General features: G+C 34.0%; 1 protein-coding gene across 1 annotated transcript; it reads right to left on the bottom strand.

The window, feature by feature from the left end:
* Positions 1 to 3,253: 3,253 nt before the first annotated feature.
* LOC125870487 (probable LRR receptor-like serine/threonine-protein kinase At1g67720) lies at positions 3,254 to 12,722 on the bottom strand. The gene is made up of 15 exons (XM_049550925.1): positions 12,330 to 12,722; positions 9,890 to 10,421; positions 9,170 to 9,681; positions 8,874 to 9,006; positions 8,644 to 8,715; positions 8,470 to 8,538; positions 8,308 to 8,379; positions 7,933 to 8,001; positions 7,210 to 7,364; positions 6,883 to 7,124; positions 6,012 to 6,138; positions 5,870 to 5,938; positions 5,600 to 5,786; positions 4,199 to 4,334; positions 3,254 to 3,865 (listed from the first exon to the last, which is right to left on the bottom strand). Exons 1-15 carry the CDS (start codon positions 12,403 to 12,405, stop codon positions 3,530 to 3,532), a joined length of 2,787 nt encoding a protein of 928 aa, XP_049406882.1. The 5' UTR covers positions 12,406 to 12,722; the 3' UTR covers positions 3,254 to 3,529.
* Between the last annotated feature and the right edge of the window lie 3,420 nt (positions 12,723 to 16,142).

The following is a 16,142-nucleotide window of genomic DNA, read 5'->3' as shown; positions in this document are numbered from 1 at the left end:
ACATGTATTTGGATTCTTCTACATTATGTCCTTTTAGGTGGGTGGGGGTGGGTCCCATTTCGGTTCCGTTTGTCTCAATTAATATGATACTTTTTATTTTTGAGATTTAAATTATATAATAATATCTTCTGATGTTCTACAAGTGAAATCTAGACGGGTAAAATGTAGAAGTATGCATCAATCAATTTGATTAGATTTTAGTATTATTGATTTTGATTTGTGAACACGCTAAATCGACAACCAAATCAAGAAACTATTTGTAGAAGCAACAATAGTTGTTTGTCTTTGTCGCAATCAAAAGAGAGAAGGTGTCAGAAACTAGTTTGTGTTGCCTACCACCGAAAATAATACTAAAATTTAAGAAATAGAATTAGTAAAATGTTAAGTAATTTCAATATAACCTTAAGATTATTAAATCAAAAACCTAAACATAATAAAAAAAAACTCTAACATTTTTTTGTTTTATAAAATCACTTGAAAATCGCTAACCGAATAATCAAATACCGATAAATTAATAGTAATTTTTTCAATATGATTTGTCGGTTAAATCGATTTCCGCACACCTCCGGTATAATGCATGTAAATTTTACTACTGATTTACAACAATGATAATAAAATAAGTGTAGTCCCATAATCAAGATCAAAAAAAGATGTATATAAACAAATCTTATATATATCGTTACTTTGTGATTTGTAAAGATAGAAAGGTCATTTATGAAAGACCTTCCATTCAAATAAATATATCAAAATGCACATGTAAAGAAGCAAAGCCATTAAAAAGAAACAATTATTCCAAATATATATCACTAATTAATTCATTTGTCATACTCTCCTTATTGTAATCCAAATATAACTTGTTTATCAATCAAATGATCATTAAATGAACAAGTGTCTTAATAATTTATATACAATAAGACATATTACAAATGATTTATTGTTTTGAACATGTATATATGTAATCGTTAGTGACATTTATGAAAAGTTTTTGAAACTAAATTTAGGTAAAATTATGTGAGGATCACTTTAAAGAAAATATTTTTGGAGAATATTGTGTTGGTTTTTATGAAAAAAGTAATTTTTTTTTGTCAAATTTAAATTGTAGAGCCCAATTTTATTTGAATATTATTATATCAATGTTACATTTCTATATCATTATATTAACTAATCAATTGTTGAGCCAAGTTTTATTTACGTTTTTCATAGAAAATTTGCATTGTCGATGTTTTTACTCCATAAGCTACAAATATGACAATTTTCCTTGAAAGAAATTCTCAGAGAAGATCAATTATAAAACAGAGAAGGGCCTAAAATCCCCTCAATTAATTGAATTGGTACAAAAGTACCTTTCGTATACCTTTTGACCCCCAAATACCCTTTGACATTAACCTTTTGGTGAGACAGGATAATTTTGTATCAATTCAAATAGTTAAAAGACATTTTAGGTCCTTCTTCGATTATAAAATAATAACTAATTGTTTCGAATCTAAAAAGACTAGAAAAGTATACTTTAAATAAAAATATGTATAACAATCTTCCATTAAAAATAAAGGAGAGAAAGTTCGACCTCTCTTTGAAGTTTGGCTTTAGACCTCAGTAAAGATAGAAATGTTATTTTTGATAGATTCTCAACTCAATTAAATAGATACATTACAATTTTTAATAATTAAACTAGCAACAAAAAGATTGTACATTGACCAGTCTTCTCCATTGTGGCGCAGAACGAAGTGACTAAGTAGCAGAATTGGCAGGTATCATAATCAGCAATGTTGTACAACAGTGCAACAAAGACAGTAGCAATGGTAGGACATGGGGCCAATCATTGATCAATAATATACTATTGGTCTATGGTGTTTGGACTGTTCCATTCTACATATTCCCTCACATGACTACCCCTCTTTTCTGTTCGAATCAGTTTTTACGCACCTCAACTACTTTATCGAACATGTATTACCTTCTGCTAATATGAGTATTAAGTTGCGCTCCTCAACTACTTTATCGAGCACGTGCTACTTCCCACCAACATGAGTATCATGTTGCACACTTCAGCTACTTCATTGAGCAAGTGTTATCTTGCACCAATACAAGTATCAAGTTGCGCACCTCAGCTACTTCATCGAGCATGTGCCATCTCCCATTAATACAAGTACACCAAGCTATGTACCTCAGCTACTGTATCGAACATGTACTACCTCTCACCAACATGAATACCAGGTTGCACAAAATAGCTACTTCTCTCGAGCACGTATTACCTCCCACCAACATGACTGCCAAATTGTGCACCTCAACTACTGCATCGAGCGTGTGGTACTTCTCATCAACATAAGTATCATGTTGCACACTTTAGCTACTTCATCGCGCACCTGTTATTTCTCACCAATACAAGTATCAAGCTACAGAGCATGTGCTACAGTACTAGGCTGCACAGCTCAGCTACTTCTCTTGAGCACGTATTACAAACCTCTTACCAAGTTACATAGCTCAATTATTACATCGAGCACGCACTACCTCCCACCAACACAAGTACCAAACAACTTTGTCCTTATCACTGTAACCCCTTCCAACAAGAAGTTCACATAGCTTACTCAATCAGCCAAAATTTCTACACCAACATTTACCATTTAATGTTTTCTTTGGTACACTGGAAAACTTAATAAATTTACATGACTTAAGTCCTCTAGGAGAATAAACTCCACATTCTTGAGCGCATCTTCCTAGATCAGTAAATTTGCTTCATGTTTATGGCCTTCGTCGTCAATCAGATTGTTCTCTCTTCCCACAACAACNTCATCCTTGATACACTTCACTTGGTCCAAGTCGCGAGACTTCCTCTCTCTTGCTTTTGCGAGCCTATACAATTTCTTGTCCCCACCTTTGTCCCCCAGCTCAACATACAGGCGTTCAAAAGCTGCTATCTTAGCCTTCGTAACTGCTAACTTAGCTTCTGTCTTTGTCGTCTTATATACTTTCTTTAGCGTCCGCTTCTCTTCCTCGTCTACGCACTCCACCAACTTAGTGTATGCAGCCTTCTTCGTTTCCACTTTATTGTTCTCTCTTCCCAGATGGTAAATAATTCTTATTACTTATAGTTTCTTAGTTCATAGAGAAAATCCAGTTTTTCTAACATTGAACTATTCCTATATCATAAATGTGTAAAAAGGAACAAGTATTGATGTATCAGTGACTTGAGGGAAACCAGAGTTGCAGGCCCTCAGCAAAGTCTGTAGCCACTCATATATATGGTTTTAACCATAAGAATTTCTATCAAAAGGGCAATAGAAGTAAAGAATTGCTTACACTTTTTTTCTCTTGGTTCAAGCCAAAAATGTGAAACTAAAAATGTGCTAAAAAACTTGCCTTTACACAGCACATCACAAAAGAAGGTTATGTTCCAACAAAAGGTGCCAATAACAACAATTGTGTAGTCCTAGACCTTGAGAAATATGTAGAATGATGGCAAAATGAATTGGAAATAACACAACTTAATGGTCTATTATATGAACAAAATTCTACAGTCATATGACCAAAAAACTTATCGAGCTGCTGGTCTTGTGATAGATTCATCAATGGACAAGTAATGGTCACTTGCACCTAGGTCCATTGAACCCGCATGTAGGGAGGAATGCATCGAATGCCTGGATATGTCATCTGAACTACCTTCCTTTACTGCTTCCGCGCCTCTTTCGATTGCAATTGCATCCTGGATTTCTTTGATAACTTCTGATATCGATGGTCTCATGTTTCCATGAGGTTGGACACACATCAAAGCTTTCTCAGCTATCTTCCAAATTGATTGGATGTCATAATCATTGTGTAAAGCGGGGTCAATGATGCCCTGAATGTCCCCACTCTCAATGTGTAGTTTCGCCTGGATGATTAGAAGCAGAAAGTTTTAAAATCCATCCAGTAAATGTCTAAGACAGCACCGAACTTTATAGCATGGTTCAACAGATAAAATCTTTCCCTACAATAGGATTATGCAGGAGTCGATATAAATTTGTCAGATGTTCCCACTAGAAGAAACTAAAGACATTATGAATGTATAAGGTGGGTCGTTGGGACACCTACTGAGTATAAAAATATAGGACTATATCCGAAGCAAGAAGATATCAACTTCTTTTAAAGGGAGAAAGTACTAAGGTGAAAATTCGGTAGCAAATTATTATCAAAGATAGTGCATACGATCAATAAATAATCTTACCCACTGGACTATATTACGGCAATTGTGACCAAAATTTTCATTAGATATTGCTTCTTGGCCAGATATTAACTCCAAGAGAATGACACCAAAACTGTAAACGTCACTTTTGTCCGTCAACTGCTGGGAAATGTAATATCTGTATAGACATTAAATTAAAAGAGTCAATCCAAAAGTCCTGAAGAACGTATAATTTATTAGGAAAAGACAACTTAGGAGCATTACCCACCGAACTTCAGGTAAAATTTCTGAGCGTTCAACATAGTACTTGCAGAAAGAACACAACATCTAGTTTTAACAAATCCAGATGACATTATAGAGAATATCACTAGAGTTTTAAAAGAGAAGGTGATGTATCAACTGTCGACACTCCTGTAAAGGAAATTATGCACAAGTCCTTTGTTGTTTTAATTATTATTACTCTCTGTCCTTAACTTATGTAGCATAATTTCCTTTTTACTCGTTCTCAAAAAGAACGGCACTTTTCTATATTTAGAACAATTTAGCTTTAAAATTTATATTTTACCCTCATGAGAAGATTTATTGCCACACAAATGTCTATGGCTTGTTTTAAGACCACAAGTTTCACTTTCCTTGTTTCTTAAACTCCATGCACTGTCAAATGGTGTCACATATATTGGAACATGGCAGTACTAGAAAGAAGTTTCATAAATATTGACGAAAAGAACATAACATAATTGAAGTAAAGTCTAGTTAGAGAAGCCCTAGAATCTCCCTTTTTCCATAGAATTTTAAATTATTTCTAGTAGATTGAGACGGGCACAACCGAGCAGAATTGTTATAGAGGACTGATATAGCTAAACCAATTAAATGGGCAATAGTGCGTAGTTGTCGTCGTTGCATGGAAGAACTCAAAGAGGAGGATTAGGTGATGTCAAGGCCAATAAAACAAATTAAATACACAGAGCTCTCCAGTTTCACTGAAGATCAGTCAAGTGAATATCTTACACCACCATGGATATGATCTAGCATTGAGAATCAAATAAATAAATCATATTGTTACCGAGACACTTTCAAAATGAAATGTCGCAGTAGTGGACGAGTCATTTATGCAGAATCTTTTTAATTGGTGAAGCAAAACTGCTAAAGATTAGCTTGTGCTATGGGAAAACTACTCATGTAGCCATGATTTACTTTTTTCCCATGGCTTTGAAACTCAGGTATATAATTCAAGTTAGGAATACTAGCTTGATTTGCATCATTAAGATTCATAGAAAAACTTTGTCCTTCTTGCTAATAGGGGTTCAAGAGACAGAATATATATGATCCTTCCGACAAATTAAGAGTACACATAGCAACAAAAAATTGTGGAATAAAAATGCAGTCAACGCTTGGCCTTGTACAGTGAATAAAAAACTCAAAGTTCCAGAGAAGAATGCATACTCGGGATCCAGATATCCTACAGTTCCACGGACTATGCTTGACACATGAGAAGCTCCATCTACTGCAAGTTTGGAGAGACCAAAATCTGAAACCTTTGCTCTCGTATTCTTGTCCAGCAGAATATTGCTAGTTTTCACATCTCTGTGGATGATGGATGGGACACATCCCGTGTGAAGATATTCGATTCCTGAAACAAGCATAAGAGTAACACAGTAAATATCGAAAGATCCTTCTCGTCTAATCCGAAAAACTTCTTCCTTTCTTACAAACCTTTTGCAGAATCTTCAGCAATCTCAAGGCGCCTGATCCAGTTAATACTTCGATCAGGTAATTGAGGACCTGCCAATGTTTATACACATTGAGCATGATTCAGATTAGAACTTTCTGTAATCCATGTAAGAGATGAACTTACCATAGAGGTGTTCTTTAAGAGTTCCATTATGCATGAATTCGTACACAAGGATACTCTTCCCATCTTCCTGACAAAATCCTAGAAACTGTACAAGGTTTCTGTGATGAATTCTTGAAAGCAGAGCGACCTGCGCCAAATATCATCCAATCACATATTAAGTGTCCAGGAAAACCATAACAATTTAATTCAGTAAAACCCTCACTAGAATGGAAATTGTAAATTTGACACATATAAACTGGATATGGTTGTACTAATTTGCATCAGATCCAAAATTGCACAATGTAGAGGGAAAAGTTGCAGCACTGTGTAACAACTTAATCAAGTTCTAGTACATTGCTGGTCTAGAGGTTCTATAGCCCGTGACCTTCTATGCAATATACATTTGATGAGTGTGAAAAAGTACCACTGAGAAAGTGTCCTCTGGCGTTAAATTAATCCTTTCTAAATTACGCAAATTTCATTTTCTATACTGAGATGTTATGCAGATTTGAAAAGCAAAAATAATGTGAGTGTCAAGGAAGCCTCCGGGGATTTGGTTCGACATCAGAGGTAGAGGTAGTACAGAGCAGGAGTGTGGTAGGTGCATGTCATGACTTCAAAACCTGGTTGTTGCACCAAATTTGGTATATAAGTTAAACAAGGTAGAGGGGTGGGCCCATTATCCCCGAGTTCCAAAAGTAAAACAATGGATTCCTCGATAATCTAAAATCATTGAAGTGTAATGGTGAAGCCTCTTATATGTGGATCTTCCTCACAAAGTTAAACAAATGAATAATGGGTTTTTAGCCACAGCATCAGTCCCGACATTTAAGACCATGCTTATGCATCATGACAAGCTACTAGAATATAATAGGAGCATCCACCTATTTACCTCATTTGAGAACTCTCGCTTCCCCTGAAAGGAATTATTTGTAAGAAGTTTGACAGCAATTTCCTTCCCGTCCTTCAATTTCCCATAGTATACAACTCCAAATCCCCCTGATCCAACCTTTCTTTCAAAGTTCTTGGTCGCTTCTTCAAGTTCAGCTAATGTAAAGCAGTGTGCTGCTTCTGTTGCAGCATCTCCCAAGGAAGAGACAAACCTTTGAGGAGGTAAATTCATCTCGAGGTGGCCTAAAGCAGAAGCAGAACGATAATGTGAATCCCACCAAAAAATTTATGTATAATGAAAATGACAAAATTAAGTATTGCACCACACCTTGCTTAGGAGAGCTTTTTTTCCCTTTTTGCAGTAGTATGCAAGAGGCAATAGTAGCAAGAAGAAGAGCAGAAGCCCCAACTGATGATCCAATAATGATTTTCTTGCGGCTGCGACTGGTTTCCCCTTCGTGAAGATTAAAGTTTCCAGTGTAACTGAGGAGAATACGGAATGTTTTAGCAGATTTAGTAAGGAAACAGACAAGCCAAACAATTTAGAAATGCAGCATGACTATCAGAGAAACTTAAGATTTGTAATTTCGACATATAAAATGTAAAGCAATGAGTCAAGCTTAGTAGAGACTGAAGACACTTTGAATGTGCAGTAAGAACCATTAAAGTAACTGAAATAAGAACCACAACCAAGCGCGGAGGGTTTAACATATGAGTATCTTTACAAGCCAACTTATGTTAAGATCATCTGCTTTCATAAAGAAAGGAGTATTGAGTCTCTACCATGAGCTCCCTATAGATATACCTTGGTAGCTGAAATGAAAAGGTTTAGGCACCAACAAGTATACCTTAACCAAAAGCTAGTTGGGGTCGGTATGAATCCTCACTATCCATATCACGCTACTTAGACCCGCCTCAATCCAACATTTAAGAATTTAGTTTCTCTAGCACTAAAAAAGTAAACTCAACAGTTTCCATGGCAGTACAGTATAAATGCATGACAAGATACAAGGCCCCAGAAACAAACACTTAGCACAGAAATGATACCCACTTCAAAATCACACCGTTATCACGAAGACCAGATGGCACACTTCCAGTTAGCATGTTGTTCTGCACGTACCTGCAATCATCATTTTCATTAAGAAAGAGAAGAGAACTTTACTAGAGGCAGTACATACGACTGCAAGCTAAAATAAGAGAAAGGGACACAAGTGGAGCCAAAAAAGTTCCAAGGACGTGATCATGATCTGCAGCTCAACCAGGGTTATGCTAGATTCTTATTCTGATGAGCAGAAGCTTAATATGAGAGTTAAGCTTATCAGCCATATGCATGAACTCATAGTTGAATAGCATCTACAGCCTAACGTGCTTGAGTAAATTCTACAAGTAATTGTACATTTAGTCAATAAATAATTCTGCTGCTTACAGTTCTTTCAAATTTGATAGGTCTTCTAAGGTTGAAGGAAGCTGTCCACTCAACTGATTGTTCTCAAGATGTCTGCAAGAAACATAATGATTAGATTCACCACTTAATGTGTTTTAAGAGAATATCTAAAAAAGTTGAATTGAAAAAGGCAGCTCAATTTACATTATCTGTAAGTTGGGACATCCGCTAAAATCGGGTATTGGACCAGTCAGTGAATTCCCATCCAGCCAGCTGCATTAGGAACATGGGTGCATATTGATTATACAGCAGCAGAAAAGAAAGAAGGGAACCGCAGTATATGCATGGAACATTTAACAGTATGATATTATGACTTACAGCTCAACTAAGCCGCTCAACTTTGTCAACTCCGACGGAATATTTCCAGTCAAATTTTTTCCAGACAATTTACTGCCAAAGTAACAGTTGTGAATTATAGCCCATTGCTTCAGGTTGCGAGAGCAATATAAAGAGAAAACTAGAAAGTAATCTTAATTCTTCCATAACTGAAGTGCAGAAAGTGGAACACATGAAACTACGCATAAAGAAGCTAAAGTGATGAACTATACATTGATGTTATTCTTGGTCTGATATCTGAGTCACAACGGATCCAGGACCATGGGACTGGTAAGCATGGGTCACCACCTTCGTTTATCAAATTGGCAGAAGAGTAGTGCGAGACTAAACTAGAAATAACTGGTCCTGAAACACATGCAAAGAGTAAGGGACGTGCCTTACTATTTTGAAACTAACGAACAAAGATGCTCATTACAACAGAAAAAATCCTTCTAAGGAAATAAACTGCAGATAATCATTTCAACGAACCACAATATAATAATGTTCAAAGAAAAAGACATGGTTTTACCGTCTAAAGAGCCATCAGTTCTCTTTACATATCTGTTTACTTCCATAGCATTCAAGAGAGGCCCCATCGTGGAATCGGATGTCTTTCCGAAACGAAAAGATAATACAAAGGGCAACGACAAGTTGAAGTAGCCAGGCTCATATAAACGATATTTCCCATGGGCATTCTCTTGGATATTAACAACAAGCTTGCTGATATCAGGAGCTCCCGGGAGAACCAACCGGAATTTCCTACTATCACCAGGTTTCAAATCCTCAATTTCAGCAAAATAAGTAAATGCCCAACCAAAACCAGGGAAACCATCGAGATTCAGACGATAAGTTAACGAGCCATTTCTTCCTACTACAGCAGTCTGCATTGCTTTCTGAGGAGGCATCTCACCATTTAAGGTATTCACATCAATTGGCATTTTGGTTGAAACTCTTTCAGTACCAGCAGCCACATCAACAAGGTAATTGGCTTTTTTTATGGTGTCAGATGCCCATATTCTATCGAATGGGTCATCAGGGTACCTAGGAGAATAAGGACATTAAGGGAAGATTAAAATTTTGGAAATGGAACAAAAACAGTAAGTCAGAAGAAAACCATGCTAGGGACAGAGCCTAAGCCTGCTTGTTTCAGTTCAAAAATGTCAATGGCTATCATATTCTAAAAATATACAAGAACGTGCAAGAACATAGATTTGGAAGCTGCCACAGTAACAGAAGAACTGAAAGATACCTGACAGGATCATCACTCTGTGCGCCAAAATTTATCCTAGCAGAGACGCTCATGAAAAAATCATTCTCAAATTCAGTCATATATATTGAACCATTAAAATGTCGGAGCTCAAGTGTAGAAATGAAGGGCAGCCCAGTGGTTGCATTGGATAAACAGACACTTACGGAAGGTTCCTTGGCTAGAAATATTACCTCTTGGTACTCCATTGTATTAGCATCAGATATAACTATTGTAGTCCAATGAGTTGCCCCAAGTGAGATATCAAACTTTGGGTAAACATTGTCCTTATCAAAGTTTCCATATAGAAAAGTTGCTCTTACAAGGTACCTGTTTCGGGGAATCACATCAAGTGTATAGCAATACTTCCTGTTATCGGCTGGAAAGTATCTTAAGGCCATATACTGTGTCCTTGTCTCATTTGCAACAGAGATATTGGCTATATTTCCGCTAATCATTTGAGTATCAGGAGTCCATTTAAGACCAAGTTCATCTGTGAAGTTGTCTTTGCCTCCACAATCTAAACTTACAAAACCTGTTTGACAGTTTAAAATTTATCAGCAGTGCATGAAGAATGAATATATATCCACCAACTTTCACACCCATTGGTAAAACTTCATTAAAGAATGAGAACTGCTTTCTCCTTTAGCAACACCCAGAAATTTTACTTCATGTCTTATTAATCTCTCTTAACATCAACAACATACACAGTGAAATCCCACAAGTGGATTTGGGGTGTGGGGGGTAGAGTATATGCCGACCTATTCCTACCTCGTGGAGGTAGAGAAGTTGTTTATGGAGGACCCTCGGCTCGAGTTCAACAAATCAAAGTAGGTATGAACAGGAAAAATGACATTGAAGAAAACATAGCAACTAATAAAGAAGCAATTCTCCACTAACTACTAACCTTTTACATCCTCCTATCTAAGGTCATGTCTTAGGTAAGTTGAAAATGTGCCATGTCCTATCTAAGCACCTCTCCCCAATACTTTTTTGGCCAACCTCCTATTAATCTCTCTAGCTTCGCAGAAACTTAAGCGATTGCATAACACTTTTCTGTTAGATGCTATTGTTTTAGTTACACCAAGAAGTTGCATTTTTAAAAGCCAAATGCAGTGTCAACAACTAAACATCATTTTCAGCGATTTCCTTAAATCTAGATCAGGATCTGGCTTACTAAAGCCGAAATGAGGTCTCAAACCACTAACTTACAGAAAATTCTGAGTACATCATCAGTTCTCTGCTTGAGATTATCAACACTTCCTATGATTGCCAACAAAAGCTTTATGATTAATGTGGTTTATTCATGCAATTTAATAACTCTTTCTATCAGCTCTCACAAGTCAAAATCACCTATGGCATCTGGCAGAATTTTAATTTGTGCAATGGGAAATGACAAGGACAGGCTGACAGCTGCATTGAGAATTTAACTTGAAATAATTGAATGGCCACTTGATGTAAGTGGTTCCAGGCTTATGCTTATTTCTAGTGTTTTACTTGTAACAATCTGCACAAAGGGATCAGGAAATGTTTCTCTCATTTATAGCAAGTTGAGTCAAATCTCAATCAATGCCAGATCTTTATCATATTATTACGCTGCATAGGCATGACTCCATTGTCCGTTGGACACCAATTGACGCAAGCCAGCCTTCAAGGATTGGATTAAGCTATTCAACATAGTCTAAAATTTATCCTCCAAAAGGTCGAAACTTTTCCTGCTCGGAGTCTGTTCTAAATCAGAGTTCCCTTTCCACAAGTATGATACTGAGTCAAAGATTTAAAATGGTAACATGTTCCATCAGATTTTCAAGAATGAACCCACAATACATACATCCCATGAATATGCATTCAACTATAGATACATCCCATAAAGTATGTAACACATAGAAATGAGACAAACAAAACATTTAATTTCACCTATTCTTCTATATTTGTTTTCTCCATTTTCCATTTCAAGTAAAACTAACTACCAATCAAATAGGAATTTTTGTTCAAAGAGCACCATCAAAAGCAGTAGACACAACCTCACCCACTCCCACCACACAAACACATATGTCATGCATGTACTTCTTTTCTTCTTCTTTTTTTAGCCTCAAGAGTCCAGCGTCAAGAACCAACTCCCCAGCTACTCCGAATTCGCGCAATAGAAAGCTCACTATTGGGGTCTTAGCGCTCCCTAACAAAGACGACTTCATCTCTGATTAAGTGTGAAAGAAACTTTACCATTCTGCCACACCCTTCACTAAGATTAAAAAATACTCTTAAAAATCAAATCTTGCACAGAGAAATACACTATGAACATCAAGACAAGCTATTTCAAGGAAATCACACAAATTTTCTTTAAAAAAAAGTAGTACAACACATAACAACAGAAACCCATGAACGAGAACAACTAAATCTAGAACCCCACAAACAAAAATAAGCAAAAAAAAAGGGTTATTACCTGGCTGTGCTTGGCTGCCATTAATGAGAAGAAAAACAGCAAACCAAACAAAGAAGATGAAAACTCCAGTACCCATTACTCCAAATCTTGTTCTTCGCTAAAAAAAAAAAAAGAACAAGAACTACTATGGAGATGGGAACATCAAAAAGGACACTTAGCTAAAAAGTTGAGCATAATATCAAGAATTTAAAAAAAGTAAAAACCAAAAAAACATAACATTAATGTATATGATTGCTATACATATGTTTCTGGAGTGAAAAAGAATGTTTTTTTTTCCTCTTAACTTAAATAAACTGAGCAATAAATGTTGAAAGAGCAAAAAAGTAGGAATCTTGAAAGAGAAAGAATGATAAAAATTGAGTCTTTTTATTTTTTAGTGTGTGGGAAGGACTCTATCACTCTTCTGCTAAGTTAAGTTGGAAGCATTATCACTTGTCAGGTACCAATTTTTTTTTAATTTTTTTTTTTTTTTTGTATTTTTGCTGTTTATGTTTATCTATTAAGATTAAATTAAGGAAAATAAAATAATTTTGTAAAGTTTAATTCTAACATGACATCTTGAGCTGTTATAACTTGTTTTGTTTTTTTTAATCTTAAGTAAAGTCAAGAGGTTGTTACACTCGACAAATAGTCTTATTCTAAGAAAAAAAATTTGTTTGACTGAAATATATAGGGATGGAAATAAATTATCGAATCAAGGTTTATCGTATTAAAGTTTAATTTGTCAAATCAAATACAGAATGTCATTTTTAATTATATGTCGCTAACATTAACGATTGATTTATATATCTTGATGAATTTATAATGCTAAATTTATACCGTTAAAATTTGAAAGTGGAAGTCTAACTTTTATTTTATATGTGATTTCTCGAAAAATTAATATGTAAAAATTAGATAAACTATGTATATAAATAATCAAATTATGTTTTTAATTAATAGTAAATAATTATTAAATTTACCGTATCGAAAATTTAATAATACTATATCATATCAAATTTTAATATTTGATATTTACATCAAATAATTAAAAATTGAAAGGGCAAGAGAAAAGGTCAAATGGGACCTACAGCATGGAAGGTTTAAGTTGGACTATATTATGACCAATGTTATGAAAAAGAGATATTCCTTCCTCACACACACACCCCCACACCCCACTCCCACCTCCGAACTAAAGTTTTTGGAATAATTATTTGGTTCGATTAATTTAAATTTGAATCGCGTTAAAAATCGCTAAAACATGAATGTTTGATTATATGGAGTTTGCTATCTTCACAGTTCAAATTAAATTATATGGAGTTTGCTATCTTCAAAGTTCAAATTTGAAACTCTTAGTTAAGAGTTGCACTTTGTGCGCATTGCATAATTCTCATTGTGTATCCGCCTGCAAACCACACAAGGAATGTAAGCCGCACTAGGCAAGCCCTATGCGACAGCTCGACTCAGAAGGCATTGAGGGGGAATCAATCCCGAATTGTTCGTTTGGATAACCACCCTCCAACAGTGGCGGAGTCAAGATTTTAGATAAGGGGGTTCAAAATCTAAAGAAATAGACACACAAAGTAGTCGAAGGAGGTTCGACATCTACTATATACAACTAAAAAATTATTTTAACCATGTAAAAATAATATAATTTTTCGTCGAATGGGGTTCGGATGAACCCCTAGTTACAAGGTGGCTCCGCCACTGTCCTCCAAACCAACTGAGTCATCTTGAAGGATTCATAATTTTTTTAATATTATGTATACAATGTTAATAACTTTTTTTAGTATTAAAAATTTATATAACAACAAATAGACATTAGTTAGAGCAATACTATAGTTAAATTAAAAGTTGAGATAATTGAGGAAAATAACTTGCCCAGAAAGTAGAAAAAAGTCTTTATTTTCCATTATTATTTTTTTGGAAAAATACATTTTTTTAAGGAACCAAACAATTTAAAAAAAAAATTAACGTTAGGTTTTGAATTAAAGGACAAACATAAACTAATTAATTATCATTGTAAAACATCTCTAAAGGGCAAGTTAATCTATGAATAAACAACTAAATTATTTTTATCAATATCATTGTTTTGCAAAATTTTAAAGAAAATAAACCATGCAAGTTGCGGAACGTTGAACATATTTCAACTTCATTATTATACTAATAAAGAAAAGATAATTACGATGGTTTGGAAAAACTTCGTTCTCAATAGGATTGTTTATCGAGATGAGTCAAATCTAATATTATTATATTTATCAATTAATTTTAAAATCTAACAATTAGATTATGAAAAAAAATGTTAGACATGCATGGTAAGTACTATTAATGAGATTTCTTCGACAAACAAAAGGATCATTATTAACATAATCTCCATGTTGCATATTATGAAAAAATTTCGATGTAAGTGGAAAAAGATTTTTGTGAAGCATTTACTATCGATTCTAAAATTTTGTCTACATTATTTAAAGATACATTAATGAAGAGCGTTCGTATATAACATTTCATTCTCAATAGGATTATTAATCACAAGTTGAGTCAAATCCAATATTATTATATTTACCAATTAATTTTAAAATCTAACAATTAGATTAGAAAAAAAAATGTTAGACATGCATTATAAGTACTACTAAAATGATTTCTTGGTCAAACAAAAGGATCATTATTAACATAATCGTCATATCACATATTTTAAAAATTCTTCAATGCTGGTAAAAAGAAATTTTTGTGAAGCATTTACTATCACTTTTGAAAATTTACTTACGTATAAAGATACATTATTACTGAAAGGCGTTCATGCATAAAATTTCATAAATTTATATTTTTTTAAAGAATTTAAAATTTATAAACCTAAAACTCGAAACTCATATTAATTCCAATTGAGTGAAGCTTCTAAGCAAGAACATGTTATTCACAACTAATTATTAGTCACTTTTCCACTAAGACAAACTTCCTTTATTACTACATTTTTAGCTATCAAAGTGTGTGATTGAAAACTTTTTTATTTATCACTTTACAAAAAGAAAAGAAGAAAAAAAACCTTCTCTTTTTCTCTTTTGTTTTCTTTCATCTACTTTTTTGCTTTATTAACTTAAGAATCCAAATTTTTTACGTATTATGTATTCCTTAATGTCTAAGTATCTGTATAACGACAAATATTTTAAAATTCAATTATAATAATAGCAACTATTAAAGTTATGCTAAAAAGATAGTTTATTTTTTCCTCTATAAAAAGAAATCCCTCATTCTTGGATTCACATAAAATAGACATGCTTTTTAATTAGATTATTATATGATTGTTCAAAAATAATTTACGAAGGAAATAATTTTTAAAAATTATACACACAACTATGAGTTAAAGAAAATAGTTTGTACTTAACAAAATCATCACAAATGTTGTTAATAAGGTTACTGAATGAAACATTCTATGTACTAAATAAACGATAAATTTAAATTATATCTAATCATAAAAAAAAAAATTCTTCTCAATTTTAGTGCACATAAATATCCCTCTTATAAACTTAGTTTGTATTTTGTCAAAAGTCAAAAAAAGAAAGAATCAACTAGATGGTGGTGATGATTGTGTGTGTTAGGGGTGGGGGGAGTAACTACTTGTACATATTGGCATTAATTTAATTTTAATTGGACTTCACCAAACTTTAATTTGTCTAATGTCGGAATACTTTGACTATCACTTTGGTGAGAAATTTTAAAAATTGGACTTCACCAAACTTTAATTTGTCTAATGTCGGAATACTTTGACTATCACTTTGGTGAGAAATTTTATATAATTGAAGTTCAATAGATGTGACTAAAATTTTATTTTAAAATAATATA

This window comes from Solanum stenotomum, chromosome 7 (genome assembly GCF_019186545.1).
Source record: "Solanum stenotomum isolate F172 chromosome 7, ASM1918654v1, whole genome shotgun sequence".
In the NCBI taxonomy this organism is placed as follows: domain Eukaryota; kingdom Viridiplantae; phylum Streptophyta; class Magnoliopsida; order Solanales; family Solanaceae; genus Solanum; species Solanum stenotomum.
The sequence above is the reverse complement of the archived record's forward strand: the minus strand, read 5'-3'. Positions and strand labels throughout refer to the sequence as shown.

What these genes read in the sequence shown, in the direction of transcription:
- LOC125870487 (XM_049550925.1), bottom strand. Translation starts at nt 12,405, where the DNA reads ATGGGTACTGGAGTTTTCATCTTCTTTGTTTGGTTTGCTGTTTTTCTT. An exon ending in CTATCAAATTTGAAAGAACT is followed by an intron (nt 8,002 to 8,307) that starts GTAAGCAGCAGA and finishes TGATGATTGCAG; the next exon opens with GTACGTGCAGAACAACATGC. An exon ending in TGCTGAAGATTCTGCAAAAG is followed by an intron (nt 5,787 to 5,869) that starts GTTTGTAAGAAA and finishes TGCTTGTTTCAG; the next exon opens with GAATCGAATATCTTCACACG.